Source organism: Dipodomys spectabilis, unplaced genomic scaffold (assembly GCF_019054845.1).
Source record: "Dipodomys spectabilis isolate Male_0828 unplaced genomic scaffold, ASM1905484v1 ptg000036l, whole genome shotgun sequence".
Classification (NCBI taxonomy): Eukaryota; Metazoa; Chordata; class Mammalia; order Rodentia; family Heteromyidae; genus Dipodomys; species Dipodomys spectabilis.
The window spans coordinates 957943-974927 of record NW_024870713.1 but is presented as its reverse complement, the minus strand read 5'-3'; the positions used below and the strand labels follow the sequence as shown (position 1 = coordinate 974927).

Genomic DNA, 16985 nt, shown 5'->3' with positions numbered 1-16985 from the left:
TTTTTTTTTTATAAAAGGGCCAAAGCTTCTTTTTATTTATTTATTTGGGTCTGGACGTGGGGCCTGAACTCTGGGCCTAGGCACTGTCCCTCAGCTCTTTAGCTCAAGGCTAGCGCTCTACCACTTGAGCCACAGCGCCACTCTGGCTTTTTTCTTATGTGGTGCTGAGGAATCAAACCCAGGGCCTCAGGCATGCAAGGCAAACACTCTACCACTGAGCCATCTTCCCAGCCCCAATGTCCTTGCACTCTTCAGCTCAAGGCAAGGGCTGTACCGCCTGAGCCACAGAACAACTTCTGGCTTTCTTTTTTTTTTTTTTTTAATTTAATTTAATTTTATTTGAGAACATACTCTACAGAGGGGTTACAATTAATCTTCTGGCTTTCTAGTGGTTTATTGGAGATAAGAGTCTCACGGACTTTTCTGCCTGGGCTGGCTTTGAACCGTGATCCTCAGATCTCAGCCTCCTCAGTAGCTAGGATTACAGGCGTGAGAGACTTGTTTTTATTTTATTTTTTTCATATCCAACTCTTTTATTTTATTTTTTACAGTGAAAGCAGGGGTTATACTGTGGGGTGTTTTTAAATGAGCAATTTCTCACACTGCAACAAATTATCCAGTCTGAGCAAAGGAAGGAGAAACCTTACTAGTAAGACAGGACAAGGAGTTGGTGGGTTCTAGACAGAATCATTAGTCTCTCCGGAATCTCCATACCTCCCTACCATCTCCCCCATTTCTCATTCTCCCACTAACCCCCCACATTTCCCTCCCTTCCTTCCCTCCCCCCAGTCCTTCCCTCATTCTCTTTCTATGCTAAATGAACTACTCTTTAGGTCAGGCTAGGAGAAAAGAATCAATGCTGAAACTGCGGCAAGGTCGGGACCTTGCAAAGATCGGTGAGCACCGATAATGGAAAAGCCTCTAGTGCTGGACCCTCGGGCGGCAGAGGAGACCCTGGGGGAGGCCGGGCCCACGAGACCCACAGGCGGACGCCACGCAGGCAGGCGGGCTATGAGGACGGACACAGCCTCGGGAAGCGCCGGGCCCCAGGCCTGCAGCGCTGGGATACGGAGGGTGGGACCGATAAGGCGGGAACTCTCAGACGAGAGAACTGAGGGACAACCAGTTCGCCCAATAACATGCTTCACAAAGGGCCAGGCTGGCCAATGAGAGGGCTGTTGGGGCCGGGTGGGGCCGGGCCGAGGCTGGGGCTGGGCGAACCGCTGGCTTACAGCCACCGGGGCCTCCAGCGGGGAATCTTGGCGTGGTGGAGCCGCCGCTCGAGCTGCCGAGTCCTGCGAGCCGAGTGCGGTGCGGACCCGGGCCCAGCGGCGCGGGGCCGGTGCACCCAGAGGACGATGGCAGCGTCCGCCCGACTCGGGGCGTTGATGGCAACCTCGCACCGCAGGCGCTGGCTGTGCTCGGGGCTTGTGGCGGCGCTCTGGCTGTGTGAGTGATGCCAGGGCGGGGGCTCCCGGTGTCTCGCACGCGTCCGTTGCGGGGTCCTTCGGCTCAGAGCGTGCCGGGGTAGCGCGGCGGGGAGGGGGCGCGGCCTGCGCCGCGCGGAGCGGGGCGGAGAAGCCCGGCCCCGGGGAGTGCGGCGCCGCGGCCGGCGGGCGGGCGGAGGGTGCTGAGCCTCTTTCTGCGCTTGGGGTGCGGGGCAGGGGTCCCGGCCTGGCTCCCTCTTGGGGCGTGGGCCGGGAGCGGGTCCGGGGCGTGTGCGGGGAGCGGGTCCGGTGCGCGGCCGCGGCTCCTCTGCGCTGGCGGCGCTGGCGCCGGGTCGCCGGGAATTCTGGCGCTCTCCTTTGGGAGGTGGCGGAAGGTTGCAGGATTTTCTTTTGTGAAGCCCTTTGTTGCTTTATTTCCTCGTTTCAAGCCCTTGCTATGCCCTACCTTGTAAGCTCTGCTTCAGATGCGTTCACCTCGTACCCCCCCTCCCCCTCAGTATCCCTGATGGAAGAGTTCTGGAATCCTATTTGTCTCATCTTAGGTCTACAAAAAGCACCAAGTGGTTGTTCAGGTTCCTCCTGGATTAGAAAAGTGAAGAGCTAGAAATACCAGTGAGATGACTTGGCTTAATAGAATTTAGTCAAATCCGTATAATTCAGACGCGATCACCAGAATTTGGCAAGACACAGAACATTTCAAAAGCGTAGTTTTAATTTTAAAAAGCTCACCCTCTCTCCCCCCTCTTACTTATGTGTAAGGTATGGGTCCATACCTTGACCGGAATTGACTCGATTTACATGTCTGCTGCGGGACTTTGTGGGTGTATGTTGTTTAGAAGTTGATTAAGTAATGGTTATAAAGAGGGTCAACTCCTAAGAAATCACGGGCATTATTTTTCTTTCATTTTTATTGTTTGGCCAAATGCCAGTTCTATCATAGGATCTGAATATGGCTTTACTCAGTAATTTCCATCATGGAAAAGTCCTTGGTTTTAGTCTTTGGAACCAGGAAAATAAGTGAAGTTCTGTTGGATTACCAACGATTCTATTTAACCAGTGAATCCAGGGGTCACAAAGTCTCAATGTGAAAATCCCCCCACCCTACAGGGGTTGACAGATATATGTATATATATGACCAGATCTATTCTGTTAATATAGTTTTGTTTTGTGGTGTTTTTTTTTGTTTTTTGTTTTTGTTTTTGTTTTTTGGTCAGTCCTGTGGCTTGGGCGACCTCCCTGAGCTCTTCTGCTCGAGAGCACTGGGTCACTTCGCGGTTTTCTAGTGGTTCATTGGAGATAATGAGATAATGGAGATAATGCCGGGACTGAACCGAGATCCTCAGATCTCAGCCTCCTGAGTAGCTAGGATTACAGGCATAAGTCACCAGCCCCCGGCTTAATATCTCTTTTGAAAAGGTTAATAGTATGCTGTTTTTTAATAACTTTGTTTTGGTAGAGGAGGTGATGGTTATATTTGTGTTAAGATTTCTGATCAACTGTAGCTTTAAGCTATTTTGTACTTGTGTTTCAAGCATAATCACGTGTGTAAAGTCATACATGGCGGTGGAGAAAGCAGGGTGATTTCATTTTCTCTTGGGGTGTTAAGAAGAGCAGAGTGGGGAAAGTTGACTCCATTTTATGGAATGAAGTGTTGTCCAATTCTGGGCTAAATAAAACCAGTTAAGATCCTTTCTTGGGGCTGGAGTCATAACTTTAGACAGTTACTATTTGTGAAGCCCTGGATTCCATCCATAGGACTGCCAAAAAAAGAAGCCAAGTACAGGAGGCTCACTCCTGGAATCCTAGCTATGTAGGAAGGTGAGATCTGAGAATCTCAGTTCAAAGCCAGCCTGGGCAGGAAAGTCCATGAGACTCATATCTCTGCTAACTATCAGAAAAGCCAGAAGTGGAGCTGTGGCTCAAGTGGTAGAGCACTAGCCTTGTGCAAGAGAAGCTTAGGGATAGTGCCCCCAGGCCTAGAGTTCAAGCCCCAGGACTGGCACACACACAAAAAAGGAAAGAATGAGTTTGTTTCTTGACCAACATAAAAAGTAGCAGAACTGAAAAGTATTATTGAAAAGATGACCAGAATTTTAGCCAGGTACACACTGTACATATATATCTCTTCAGTTATACCTCTTCAGATATTTAGAAGTCAGCAGCTTATGATGTTGGTTAATTTTAGAAAATGATTAAATGTTTCTTCTTGGCAAATTGCTTTATCCCGGTTGTGGGTACTGTTCATGAGACTTCATCTTTTTATTTTATATTATTTTTTTATATTTTATATTGTAAAGATGCTGTACAGAGGGGTTACAGTTAATGAGTAAGGTAATGAGTACATTTCCTCTTGAGCATTGTTGCCCCTCCTTTTTTCCCCCTTACCATCCCTTCCTTCCCCACCTCCCCAACTCCTCCATCGCCCCCCTCTCCCCCCCAAGACACATAGTGTCTTGTTAGACTTCATCTTTTACATGGGCTGGGGTTGTGGTTCGAGGAGTAAAGCATCTATCTAGCAAATACTACCAAGACAATAAAAGTTCTTGTTTACATAAAAGCTTGATTACTTTTTTTTTGAGATGGATTCTCACTGTGTTACCTAGGCTAGATTTGAACTCTTAGACTCAGTCTTTTTGCCTAGCTAGCTGGTACTTGACTAAAGGACTCCAGTCATGCCCTCATGTAGAAAAGGTATTAAACTCAATTCAGAGAGTTATTCAGCAAGTATTTATCAAATACCCTTAAAAAAATGTGAGTGCAGTGTTAAACTCAGGATCTTGTACTCTTACTTGGCTTTCTTGTTTAATGAGCCACCTCCAGTCTGTAATTTTGCTGGTTAATTGGAGATGAGTCCCTCAAACTTTTCTGCCTGGACTGATCATGATCCTCCAGGTCTCAGCCTCCTGAAAATCTAGGCTTACAGGCCCATGCCACCTGAGCCAGGCTCATACATTTTAAGGGTTGTGCATGTGGCTATTCAAGGAAGGATAGTCTCAATCCTCAAGTAACTTAAAATTAAATGAGAGAAACACTGTGTGATAAATCCTGTGTTAGTAGTAAAGCTGTATCCCCAGCTCAGGACAACTTTTATTATAGGTGCATCATAAAGGAAGGTACAAACTCAGATAAAAGTTCTAGCTATGCTGATGAAGGGGGTGTTTAAATTGAGTAGGCATTTGGGGGAATGAAATCATACAGTTTGATATAGTATAATAGGGAGGTGATGGGAAATGAGGCAGGAGATCCACCCAGAGGTGCTAGCTTGCCAAGGGTCTTGTCAACCACTAAGTGATGGATGGTTATAGTGGTTTGAAGCCTGAGGCCTGAGACACTAGAGGGTGATCATAAGAACTCACGGGGATCATGATGAGGAGGAGGATGATGATGATGATGACGACGACGACGACGACAACGACAATGACGACGACACCTCCATGAAAGCAGCAGAGAGAGGGCATACTCATGAGCTAGTGAGAAAGAAATTTGATAGGGCTTGGAAACTAACTTGACCTGTGATTGAGTGGGATGCTGCTAGTAGCTCATACCTATAATCCTAGCTAGTCAGAGGCTGACGCTGAGATCTAAGGCTCATGATTTCAAGTCAGCCCTGGCAGGACTATCCCTGAGACTCTTATCTCCAGTTAACCACCACCAAATGCTAAAAGTGGAGCTGTGGCTCAAGTGGTAGAGCTCTAGCCTTGAGTGAAAAAAACTAAGGGGTAGTACCCAGGCTCCAAGTTCAAGCCCCACTACTGGCACACACACAGACACACAAAGGAGGTGGCTAAGATGACCCATGAGTTTGGGGTGTGGGAAGCTGCAAGTTTTGGAACGTGGGCTTTTCACAGATAAACAATATGGGGGGGGGGGATAAAAATCTTGAGCAAAGAAGATGGCAGAAGTTCATTGGGATATTACAGATGTTGGTGATAAATCTAAGTGGAGATTTGGAAGACAGTTGAGTAAATGCTTCTAGAAATAAGAAGAAAGTTGTGATTGGAAATACAACTTGTGTGACCAGTAGTTAAAGCTTGAAATGCTTGGGTGAAATCAAGAGAAACAACCTAATAAAGAGGTGCTGACAAGGGGGAAACCAGGAGAGTATGTTTAAAAACAAACAACTAAAGAAGAATTTTAAAAAAAATTTTGCTTGAACTCAGGGCTTTGAACTTCCTTTTTTTTTTTCCCTCAGCTAGTGCTCTACCATTTGAGCCACATTTCTAGCCCTGTTTTTTGCTGTTTGTTTTGGAGATGGACTTCCTTGGTTGGCTTCAAAACATAGTCTTAATTTCTTGAGTTCCTAGGATTATAGTCATCAGCTGCCAGCATCCAGTTGAGGGTCTCTGCAGTTTTTGATGCTTGTTGACCAGATTTGAGCTTGAGATACTTTCTCTGCAGATGAAAGGTCTCAAATCTTCTTGTCAGTTTTCTGTCTCATTATTTGTGTGGTTGTGATAGTCTAATAAAATTTTAAGAAGCTGGGGCTGTAGCTCAGTGGTAGAGTACTTGTCTTGGTTACCAGCACTACAAAAACAAGTTATAAAAGAAAAAAATGTTAAATATTTATGTTTTATATGTCCTGTGTGAGATTTTCTACTACTTTTATTCCAAAATATTCACTAGGCTTTGATAATGCCACACAAAGACAGCTATTAAGTGAAAGATATTTTGTTAAATTGTTTGTTAAATCATTTTCTCAGCCTTTTTATTCAACTAAATGAACACATACTGGGTACCAGGCTCTGTTTTATATACAGATACATCAGGGAGCCTAGATTTTAGTGGGAGGTTTCAGACAGGATGTACATACTCAAATAAATAATGAATACCAAAGGAGAGATTAAATTCTTGGCAAGTCACCACTTTTAAAAAGATGATTTCACCAGAATGAAAATTTACAGTAATTTTTAATATATTTTAAATATACATTTTTTATTTTAAAGATACTGTACAGTTACATGAGCAAGGTAATGAATCCAATTCTTTTCGAGCATTGTTACCCACCTCCTTTGTTTTCCCCCTATCATCCCTTTGCTCCCCACCTCCTTACCTCCCCCCTCCCCCAAGTTGTAAAGTTTTCAACATAGTGTTTTGTATATCTCATTGTTACAATGGGTCATCCTGTATCCTTATTTCAGCATTTTTTTTATTTCTCTTCCCCTCCCCAAATTAGAAAAATGTATATACAAAATGCAAGACACCAGAATCAAATACAGTGACAACAGGGGTTGTACCATGGGGGAAGAACATACAAAGAAACAAAAAAAAAAATCACATAGCACAATGTAAGTACATTAAAAAGAACAACAAGAAAGATAAAATCTCTTGTGTCCCTATCTTGGGGTTCATTTCGTTTAGGATCAAGTTATATGGTCATGTGTACATATGTCATATGTAGCTTTTGACCTCTTCTGCTTGTCCTAGATATATACTAGTTAGTTATTGCACATAAGGGAAACCATGGGACCTATGTTTCTTTGGGTCTGGCTTACTTCACTTAATATAATTTTTTCCAAGTCTTTCCATTTTCTAACAAATGGGGCAGTGTCATTCTTTCTGATGGAGGCATAGAATTCCATTGTCTATATACCACATTTTCTTGATCCATTCATCTATGATCCAGCAATCCCACTTTTAAGCATTTACCCAAATGATCACAAACAAGGCCATACTAAAGCTACCAGCACAACTATGTTTATTGCAGTAATTAAAAAAAATCATTTATTTGCATTACAAAATGTTTTCAACTTACAAAGGATACAGCATAGGACTCCATTAAAGATTGATCTTTCCTATTGGATTTCAAAAATATGGCTTAATTGGGAGGGACAAAAACCACACTTTGTCAGAGATATCGCTGGCTCTCATCCATCTAGTAAATGCTTCTTTGCTTGCTCAATATTTCTTTCCATCCTTACTGAGGCTAATTTAATTCAGCCACAATCACAATCCTAGGTGATTAGAACCTTCTAACTTGAGCCAAGAGTTCTGGTTTAGTTATCTTTTGCCTGAGAGTTTGAATTTTCCACATAGGGCATGTATCTCATGTGCACCTCAACCTTGAACAGATTTCAGTCTTGCTCTTTAAGACCACTGCTGCCATTTTAAAAGGAGAATAAAATTGTTTGTTTTGATACAGATTTCATACCAAACCAGCTATCCATACCCCTTCCTCACAGGGAATTTAATTATTAGAAGAACTAGAAGTAGGTGTCATATGGCTCAGATTCTAGGTCCCCTGCTGGTGAGATGGGAAAGGCTTCATGCCTTGAGTGATGTCTTTCTTCCTTTTCTTACCTTGCCAAGTACTTGACATTTACAGCACCCTGGAGTCCAGACAAAAGCCCTTGGAATTTTTACTGCAATAACGAGGCAAGGGTCAGTTGGTTTTGAGACCATTCATAGTGCCTAAGTTGAGAAATTATCATTTTCTCTTGGGACTTTTATGGTTTTGCCCTTTAAACCCTTTCCTTTACTTATTTCATTGCTATTTTTATTTTATTTACTTCCAATTTTTCCATGAGACCTTTTGCTAAGATGATTTCATTGATTCTCTTTCAGTAATTTTTAGATTTAGATTTACATTTATTTTTCTTTTGAAACTCAGTTTCAGTGACAACTTTGATATATTGTCTAGGCTTGTAGCTTGAATGGTTTTCTAGCATTGGCAACACACTGTGTCCATTCTTTAGATTTTAACTAACAGATATTAGATTGTAGTATATTTGTAGGTCCTATGTATTCGTATATGAAACTGCCCCAACTGAATGGAATCCACAGCTTTTGGTCATGAGTTCAAGCCTCAATATCAGCATATACATCCCCCCCCAAAAAAAAAAAAAAAAGTCACATAGCTAACATATGGTAGAGTTGGGACTCCAAAGCACATATTTGCAACCATTCTGCTCTGCTATAGACATTATCCTTCAGAGTTTAATCATTGTTTAGAAAGTTTCTAGAATGTCTCAAGTATTTTACAGAGAGGCTTTTTAGATGTCCTGAGGCCTCTTTGTGGCCATGTTGTTTGGGTCAAGGTCCCTGATGAATAATGAAGAGATGAGTTATTACCATACGTGGTGCAGAATCTGCCGTCCAGTGTTTTGGCAGCTCTTTGGGTTTTTTAGCTCCTTTTCACTCTAACTTCCCCTTCTACCTAGAACACAGCATAAATTCATTTGACTGAGTGTCAGACACCACAACCAGTTCTGAATAGTTTTGTATACTTTCCTCATCAGGAGTAATTACATGTAGACCAAATCATGAATCTGGACTTTTCTTCTCTTTTTTTTTTTTTTTGGGTCCAGTCGTGGGCCCTGAACTCTGTCCCTCAGCTCTTCAGCACAAGGCTAACTCTCTACCACTTGAGCCACAGCGCCACTTCCGGCTTTTTTCTTTTTGCTTATGTGGTGCTGAGGAATCGAACCCAGGGCCTCATGCATGCAAAGCAAGCGCTCTACCACTGAGCCACCTTCCCAGCCATGCTATCTGATTTCTGCCTCCTATTTGACACTTGGTTACAGGTGTCCTGATAGAGCCAAACTAACTAACTCGGTTCAGGCCTTATCTTTCTGGTTTATTTTCCTTGACATTGCTGCCTACTTTATTTCCTTTGTCCTTGTGACTTTGCTCCTAAGTCTTCTCTCTGACCTTCTATCTTCCTTCTGAACATTTCTCTAGGTATGTCTCTGCCTGTGCCAAACTCTAATTTTCCTCAGAAAGATCCGCCCTCATTCTAAGGCTAGTTTCACCATGCATTCATCTTTGGTAATCCCATCCATTTTTGTTACAATTACAGTATACCTCAGACAACGCAGACATTTAATAAGTATTTGTTGGATGAATGATCACTTGCAAATATATCCCCAGTGATCTGAATTGCAAACTGACCATTGCTTACCGTAGATCACAGAGCGATTTAAATGTCCAGAAGCACTTCAAAGTCTTGTTTTCCAAACTCAGTTCCATATAGTTCTCCTCTTTGAACTCTGCCTCTACCTCCAGTCTGTCACAGATTATTCTCATTTCATGATGTCTCTTTTATATTTCCCATTCACTTAAACCCAAAAGTTGAGTGTTATCCTAGAATCCTTTCTTTCCCTCATTCCACCTCCTTAGGTTTAATCAGCTGCCAGTAATGTTTGCTTTCTGTTTCTGAATTTGCTCCCTCCTTTCCATTGGGCTAGAACAAATACCAGCCATTTTAAGTATGTATCACTTCAGAAGCCTCCAAAATGGTTTCTCTAATGCTACTCATGTTCCCTTCGGATCTACCCTGCCTCTGTTTCCAGAGGGATCTCTAATGGACAGGCATAATTGGGCCATGCTTCTGCTGAGATCTTCCATCCTCCCTATTATCCTTAGGATAATGTATTAGCCTTTAATTGTTATAACAAATAATCTGAAATAAAGAATTTAAAAGCAGGAAGGATTTATTTATTGGTTCATGGTTTTAGAAGTTTTAGTTCATGGTTGTTTTCTTCCATAGCTTTGGCCTGAGGTAGTAAGGAAAAGCCTCTTGGTAAAGAGCATGTGATGGGCTAGAGCTGCTCACCACATGACAACTAGAAAGCAAAAAGGAGGGAGAAAGGGGGGAAAAGAAGAATGACCAAAGGGGGGGTGGGAGGAAGTTGGTCAGACACAAGATAGTTTTCAAAGGTATGCCCCTCCCCCCACCTTCTTCCAAGCATGTCCTACCTCCTACCACTTCCCAATAATGCCATCAAATTATGAATCTATCAAGGGATAAATCCATTGATGAATTCAGAGCTCTCATGAGCCAATCACTGTCCAGAAGCCTCACATCTATGTACTGCTGCATTGGAAACCAGGCCTTCAACACAGAAGCCTCATTTTAGGGGTGGGAGACCACTTTATATTCAAACTACAACAGCTCAACTCAGGTCCTTGGCTTGATTTATGTTCTGCCATCATCTGCCATTCTTTCTTACCTATCACTGATTTTGTTGTTGTTGTAGTTTCTCTGCATGATATGTTGCTTTAAGTCTCCTTACTTGTGCATATCTCTCTTTTGATTCCTCTTCTGCTTTTTATCTGACTAACTGCTATTTAGCTTTTCCATCTCTGAATCTTCTCTCATAGCTGTCCCCAGGCAAGACCAATACCCTCCTGTCTAGCTTTGCCTACATTTTATCTAAACTTGCATGCTTATAAATATGATTATCTTCCAAATGCAGGGGAGACATGTCTTGTTATTGAATCTTTAATTGAACTCTACATGTCAGCAGTAAACATTGGAGCAGAATGAATGACAATGGGAAAGCAGTACTCCAAGGCTTAGGAATCTCTCGAGCTCCAGGAGCAGTGGGTAATCAGCTTTGTGGTTTACACACTGGATTTGACAGTGATATTTGTAAAAAAAAAAAAATATCTATATATATCTATATAGATATATATATATATGGCTTCACAGGCATGTAGAACTAGAGAAACACAAGTTCCAACACTCAAAAAGTTCCTATAACAAATTTGGGTTTTAATGCCCTGCAATTGTCTTGAAGGTCCTCATAATTTTCTCTCCCAATTTGCATTTTGGATGTGAAGTCTGATGAGACAATGGAATTTACACAGGGTATTAGAGCCTTGGTTCAAGGGGAAGTTGTCACCTCCTGCTTCCTAGGGGTGGAGTTGTGGTCCTCTGTTTTTCATCCCTTGGTTGTCCCTGCCCTATGACTACTGCCTTTCCCTGGGGTAAGCAATCAAATTGCATCAGCAAGAGAGACCAGTGTTCCACTGTTGCCTTTGCTTCTTCAAGTGGTGGGGGTAGGGAATCATGTGGGCCCAGAATGAGTTTGAAAAAGATCAGAGTCAGGTGTGCATCTCAGGTATCTTGAGTTGAATGAGATGATGCTCATTCCTGTGAGACTGGTGGCACCATAGCAGATTGGTAGACAACTTGGCAAAGGTCTCTCCCCATCCAAGTCCCAAGCACTTTTCTTATTCCCGGCTTGAGCTCTGAACATTATATATTTATAGACTACATAATTGGATGACTGGTTGCAAATTCTGGACAACAATCTTATTGCTTATGCTTATGCGGTCTTGAGCCAAGGATATGAGTATTTTATTCTAGAACAAGGGCTACTGTTGCTTTTGCGGGATATCCTACTGTCTGTTTGCCTCTGTTGTGGATGAGACTGTAAAATGTTTGAGGGAGGGCTGATTTGGTACTTCCTTTTTTACAATAGACTCAAACTGCTCTGTGTTATGTCTGTCAAGAATTGAGATCTGCCATTTTAGTTTTTTTTTTTTTTTTTTAATTTAAGACAAGATCTCATGTAGCCCATCCTGTCCTGGAATTTGCAACGTGCCTGCCAAAAAGTCTCCTTATGCTGCAGTTACAGCATGGGCCACCATACCTGCCCATAGATTCCCTTTGGATTGTCAACAGACTTCATTAGCGGACAACATTACTGCAACACTTTGAAAAACAATTTTTATAAGGAGCCTTGTTAAGGGAAGAGACATTGATAAAAGATTGTTGAAGAGATACGCAGTATATTTCTTTCTGTAGCTGCTTCTCATTTTATTCTTGATTTGGCATTAGCTTCTTATACAATTGATTGCTATGAAGTTCTGCTAGAGTATCACGTCAGCTTTTGGGGGAGATATATCATACTTTCTCTTGGCTTTTTTGCTCATGGCTGATACTACTAAGTAAGCCACACCTCTAGTTTTGTTTTTTTGCTGGTTATTTGGAGATAAGACTGTCTTAGTTTGCCAGCCTGGAATGGTTTGGAGCCAAGATTCTCAGATCTCAAACCTCATGAGTAGCTTAAGATTTTAGGCATGAGTCACCAGTGCCTGGCTCAACATTAGCATTTTATTTATTTATTTATTTATTTATTTATTTATTTATTTATTGTCAGTGGGGCTTGACCTCTGGGCTTGGGCACTATCCCTCAGCTCTTCAGCTCAAGTCGAGCACTCTATGGCTTGAGCGACAGTGCCACTTCTGGTTTTCTAGTGGTTTATTGGAGATAAGAGTCTCACGGACTTTCCTGCCCGGGCTAGCTTTGAACCACGATCCTCAGATCTCAGCCTCCTGAATTGCTAGGATTACAGGCGTGAGCCACCAGCGCCAGGCATTATTAGCATTTTTTTGAGAGATGTGAGGAGAACCTGCTTTATAAAGCTCACTATTGCTCTAGGATGCTCTTGGGGACATGTCCCTGAGTAAAATAACCACAGGAGAAATATCTGCTAGACACACAGGCCAGGAAAAGCTTTGTTATTGTCAGTGTATTTCCTGCATATCTGGGTTCTATTTCTCTACTTCTAATATTCATTAATCTTTTGTTGTAATTTATATTGTCCCTGATTTTATATACTTATTTATAGAAGGACATATCAACTTTATATAACTAGGCAAAGTGTAAAATTAAAGATGCTTCTCGTTTCTGATAGCCATGATATATTGTTCCATTTTTCCATTGGTTGTGGTCCTGGTTAACTTACCTTCTCATTTCGTGCCTCTTTGTGAAGAATTGTTGCATATTGCTTTAGAACTACATTGTCAGTCTCTAGGAAAGTAGAGCTCATGTGGGTGGACAGGGAAGTCTTACTGTCCTCTGCTTGTGCCACTGCTGATTCCACAGTCCCCACCATGACTAAATGCAGCTGAGCAGCTTAATGCTGCTGTGTGCTATGGGGCGTACAGGGGAAGACTGTGAGCAGTGCCTAGGTCCTTTAAGTGCTGTAAGTCCATTTGAAGAGATAACTAATGTATGTGAAGTAAATGGGACCAAAAATTTTAGACTCATTACTAATGCAGTACTTGTTCTGAGAAAGGAGAAGCTAATGTCTATCTTGATAATACCTTTCTTTGTCCAGAAGTACTGTGTCATACAAAAATACCTTAACTGTTCTTGTAGCTGCGTATTTATTCAAATATGTAGAGCTTATGCTAGGCCAGGTTGTTATTTTAACCCTTTTGCAATATTAGCTCATTTCAACCTTATACTAATTTTATGAAGTTCCCTATGTAGAAAATGCCTTAATCTGAAATGTTTGGGACAAGAAGCCTTTTCATATTTTTTGGACTTTGGAATATTTACATAGATATAATAAGATATCTTGGGGGTGGGACCCAAGTTTAGACATAGTTCATTTATGTAATTAGTATGCAAGTAATTACATAATAATTTCAGTGTGTCTGTATTTTGACTGTGATCAACCACATGAGGTCAGGTGTGAAATTTACCACTTGTTGTATCATGTTGCTACTTGAGAAGCTTTGTATTTTAGCCTTTTGGATTAGAGATGCTCACCTTGAGTTAGAATAAACTTTTAGTAGCAGAAACTGTTGCCTATCTTCCAGTGTTGCCTGGTACTTCTTTTGCATGAACTCAGGGCTAGGGCACTGTCCTTGAGCTTTTGTGCTCAAGGCTAGTGCTCTATCACTTTGAGCCACAGCTCCACTTCCAGTTTCCTAGTAGTTAATTGGAGACATATTTATAAGATGATTTCTTTGTTACTTTGTGTGTCCCTCCCCCACAGTAAAACCCCTGTTTTCACTGTATTTGATGTTGGTATAATTTGTGGAGGGGAAGGGAAAAAACAAATTGTTTAAATAGGGATACAGGTGGCCCCATTGCAACAATGAGATGTACAAGTGGTTATGTTGAAAAATGAACTTTACAACTTTGGTGGTGGGATGGGGGTGGAGGGGTGGGAGATGGGAAGGGATGGAAAGGGGAAACAAAGGAGGAGGCAACAATGCTTGATAAGAAATGTACTCATTATTTTGCTCATGTAATTGTAACCCCTCTGTATGGTATTTTCACAATTAAAAAAAAAGTGTCATGGTTGTTCCTGCCTGGACTGGCTTTGAATCACAATCCTTAGATCTCAGCCTCCTGAGTAGGTAGGATTACGGGTGTGAATCACTGGCACCCAGCTCATACTGGTATTCATATAAGGAAAATATTTCTAGATAGCTTGTTAAAAACTTGCCTTACTAAAGGGACAACTTTTGGAAAGCCTATCTAAATAAAGTCTAAGAATCTCCAAAAGATAGATTGCCCATAACCACCTAGCTCACATATATACCTTAATAAAAATTACTATCACCAGGTGCAGTAATACACTCCTGTAGCCCCAGCTGCTAGGAAGTTGAAGCAGGAGGATCTTTTGAGTCTGGGATTTGTGGGCTAGCCTGGGCAACATAATGAGCTCCCCCCCCCCCCCCCCCACACACACACACACTTGGGAGGGGCACAGATCTGGAGGGTCAAAGTTTGAGAATAGCCAGTCACTAAAGCTCGGTGTGGTGGTATCTGCTTGTCATTCTCGTTAAACAGGATGCATAAATAAAATGATCATGGTCCCAGCTGGAGCAAAAATTCAGATACTATTAGAAAAATAACGAAAAGATATGGCTCAAGTGGCAAAACACCTGCTAGAACATGCTGGAAGTCCTGAGTTCATACCCAAGGGCTCCCCCCCCCCCCCCCCCCCCCCCCCCCCGCCCCCGAATAATTACCATGAACTCTTATAACAATGAGTGAACATTTGTATCCAGTTATTACACTGTATTTCTATTATATTGAGATTAAAATTAAACCACAATAACATTTGCTGCCATAGGTTTCAGAATAAATGTGCTTTCTCCACAACATTTGGAAGTGAGATGCATGCTCCCCTCCATGTTCCTACTACGACAAATCTGGTTTGGATAGAGGCTCCGATAACCCCATATTTTCAGCAGGAAAGGAGAGAGGTTCGTTACGTAATGAGGCTTTCTCAAGAGATCAGGGAAGGCTTTCTGAGAGTGACAAAACGTGACATGAAGGAAAGGGAACTGGCTTTATTTCATTTTATTTTTTTAGTACTTTTTTTTTTTTGGTTGGTCATGGGGCTTGAACTCTGTGCTTGTGCGCTGTCCCTGTGCTCTTCAGCACAAGGGGAGTACTCTACTGCTTGAGCCACAGCACCACTTCCGGTTTTCTAGTGGTTTGTTGGAGATAAGAGTCTCACGGACTTTCCTGCCTGGGCTGGCTTTGAACCGCGATCCTCGGATCTCCTGAGTAGCTAGGATTATAGGCGTGAGCCACCGGTGCCGGCTTGGCTTTATTTGTACTGTGATTAGATGGGAGTATAGGGCAAGGGGTCTCACTTGACTTTCTAAGCCAGATATTGGTTTGAACTTTCTACTCTTTCAGGAACTGCTAGGCTGCTTTCCAAAAGGCTTCATCATTTTACCTTCCCAACATCAGTTTATTTCGTTTTGGTTTCTGCTGGTTTGTCTTTTGCTCTTTCTGGCCTCAGCCTCTCAAATGCTGGGGTACAGGTGTGGGCAGCATACTTGGCTTGCTTGTTCTGGTTTTGATGATAACTATCTTAGTGGGTAAGAAACCATGTATCATTGTGGCTTTGATATGCTTTCTCCTAGTAATGAGAGATTTTTGAGTCTTTTTTTCAAGTGCTCATTGGCTAGTTTGTGTATCTTCTTTGGAGAAATAGCTATTCAAGTCTTCTAATTTTTAAATTGGAGTATAAAGAGCTCTTTACATAATTAGATACAAATCCTTTATCAGTTAGATACATGATTTGCAAATATTTTTTTTTCTTATTTATGGGTTATCTTCTTGATAGTTTATCTTATAATCTTCTTGTTAGTTTAAAGCACAAAAGTTTTAAATTTTGATCAGGGCTGGTTTACTCATTTTTCCTTTTGTTGTTCATGTTTTTGGTATCCTAAGAAAACACTGCATAATACAAGATCACAAAGATTGACTCGTGTTTTCTTCTAAGAATTTTGTAGTTTTAGCTCACTTTTACAAGTCCAGTTCTTTTAGGTTAATTTTTGCGTAAGATGGGTCTATATTTTGCTATTTTTCATTTAATCTATCTTGAAGCTCATTTTAGACCAGCATTAAAGAACCTCCTTATTCTTTATTAACAGGTCCCATTGATGGAAATTTACATGAACATGTAAGTTGGAAAACTATTTCAAAGTGTTAGTGTGGCTAGACCAGCCACACTGATGTCTGTAGTAGTCCCACCTACTCAGGAGGCTGAAATCTGAGGATCACAGTTCAAAGCCAGCATGGGCAGTAAAGTCTGTGAGATTCTTACTATAAATTAATCACCAAAATAGCCAGAAATGGAGCTTTGGCTTAAGTGGTGGCATGCTAGCCTTGAGCAAATAAAAAGCTCAGGGGTAATGTCCAGCCCCATAATTGAAGCACCAGGACCAGGACCCCCCCCCCCCCCCAAATAATAATAATAAATATAAAAAAGAGAAAATGTCAGTGTTAGATCATGTGAACCTTCTCCAAGCATAGTTTCAATATTTGGCATCCAGAGAGCTTTGGTAAATGCTGATAATCTGTGGAGAGTGACCCTGAGGAAATCAAGGGATTTCATTCCATTAAACACTAAGAATGTAGCTGGACGCCAGTGGCTCATGCATGTAATCCTAGTTGCACAGGACGCTGTGATTTCAGGATCGTGGTTCAAAGCCAGCCCAGGCAGGAAAATCTGTGAGATTCTTCAGTTAACCACCAAAAATTCTGG

The 16985-nt window shown here is 41.9% G+C and overlaps 1 protein-coding gene across 1 annotated transcript in view; it reads left to right on the top strand.

Annotated features, from left to right (window-relative positions):
* Positions 1-1204: 1204 nt before the first annotated feature.
* Mpzl1 (myelin protein zero like 1) overlaps positions 1205-16985 on the top strand; it is a 60743-nt gene continuing 44962 nt past the window's right edge. Inside the window, exon 1 of the mRNA XM_042677341.1 lies at positions 1205-1449. Within this exon, the coding sequence (XP_042533275.1) occupies positions 1359-1449 (91 nt within the window). The 5' untranslated portion in view covers positions 1205-1358. The remainder of the gene's footprint in view (positions 1450-16985) is intronic.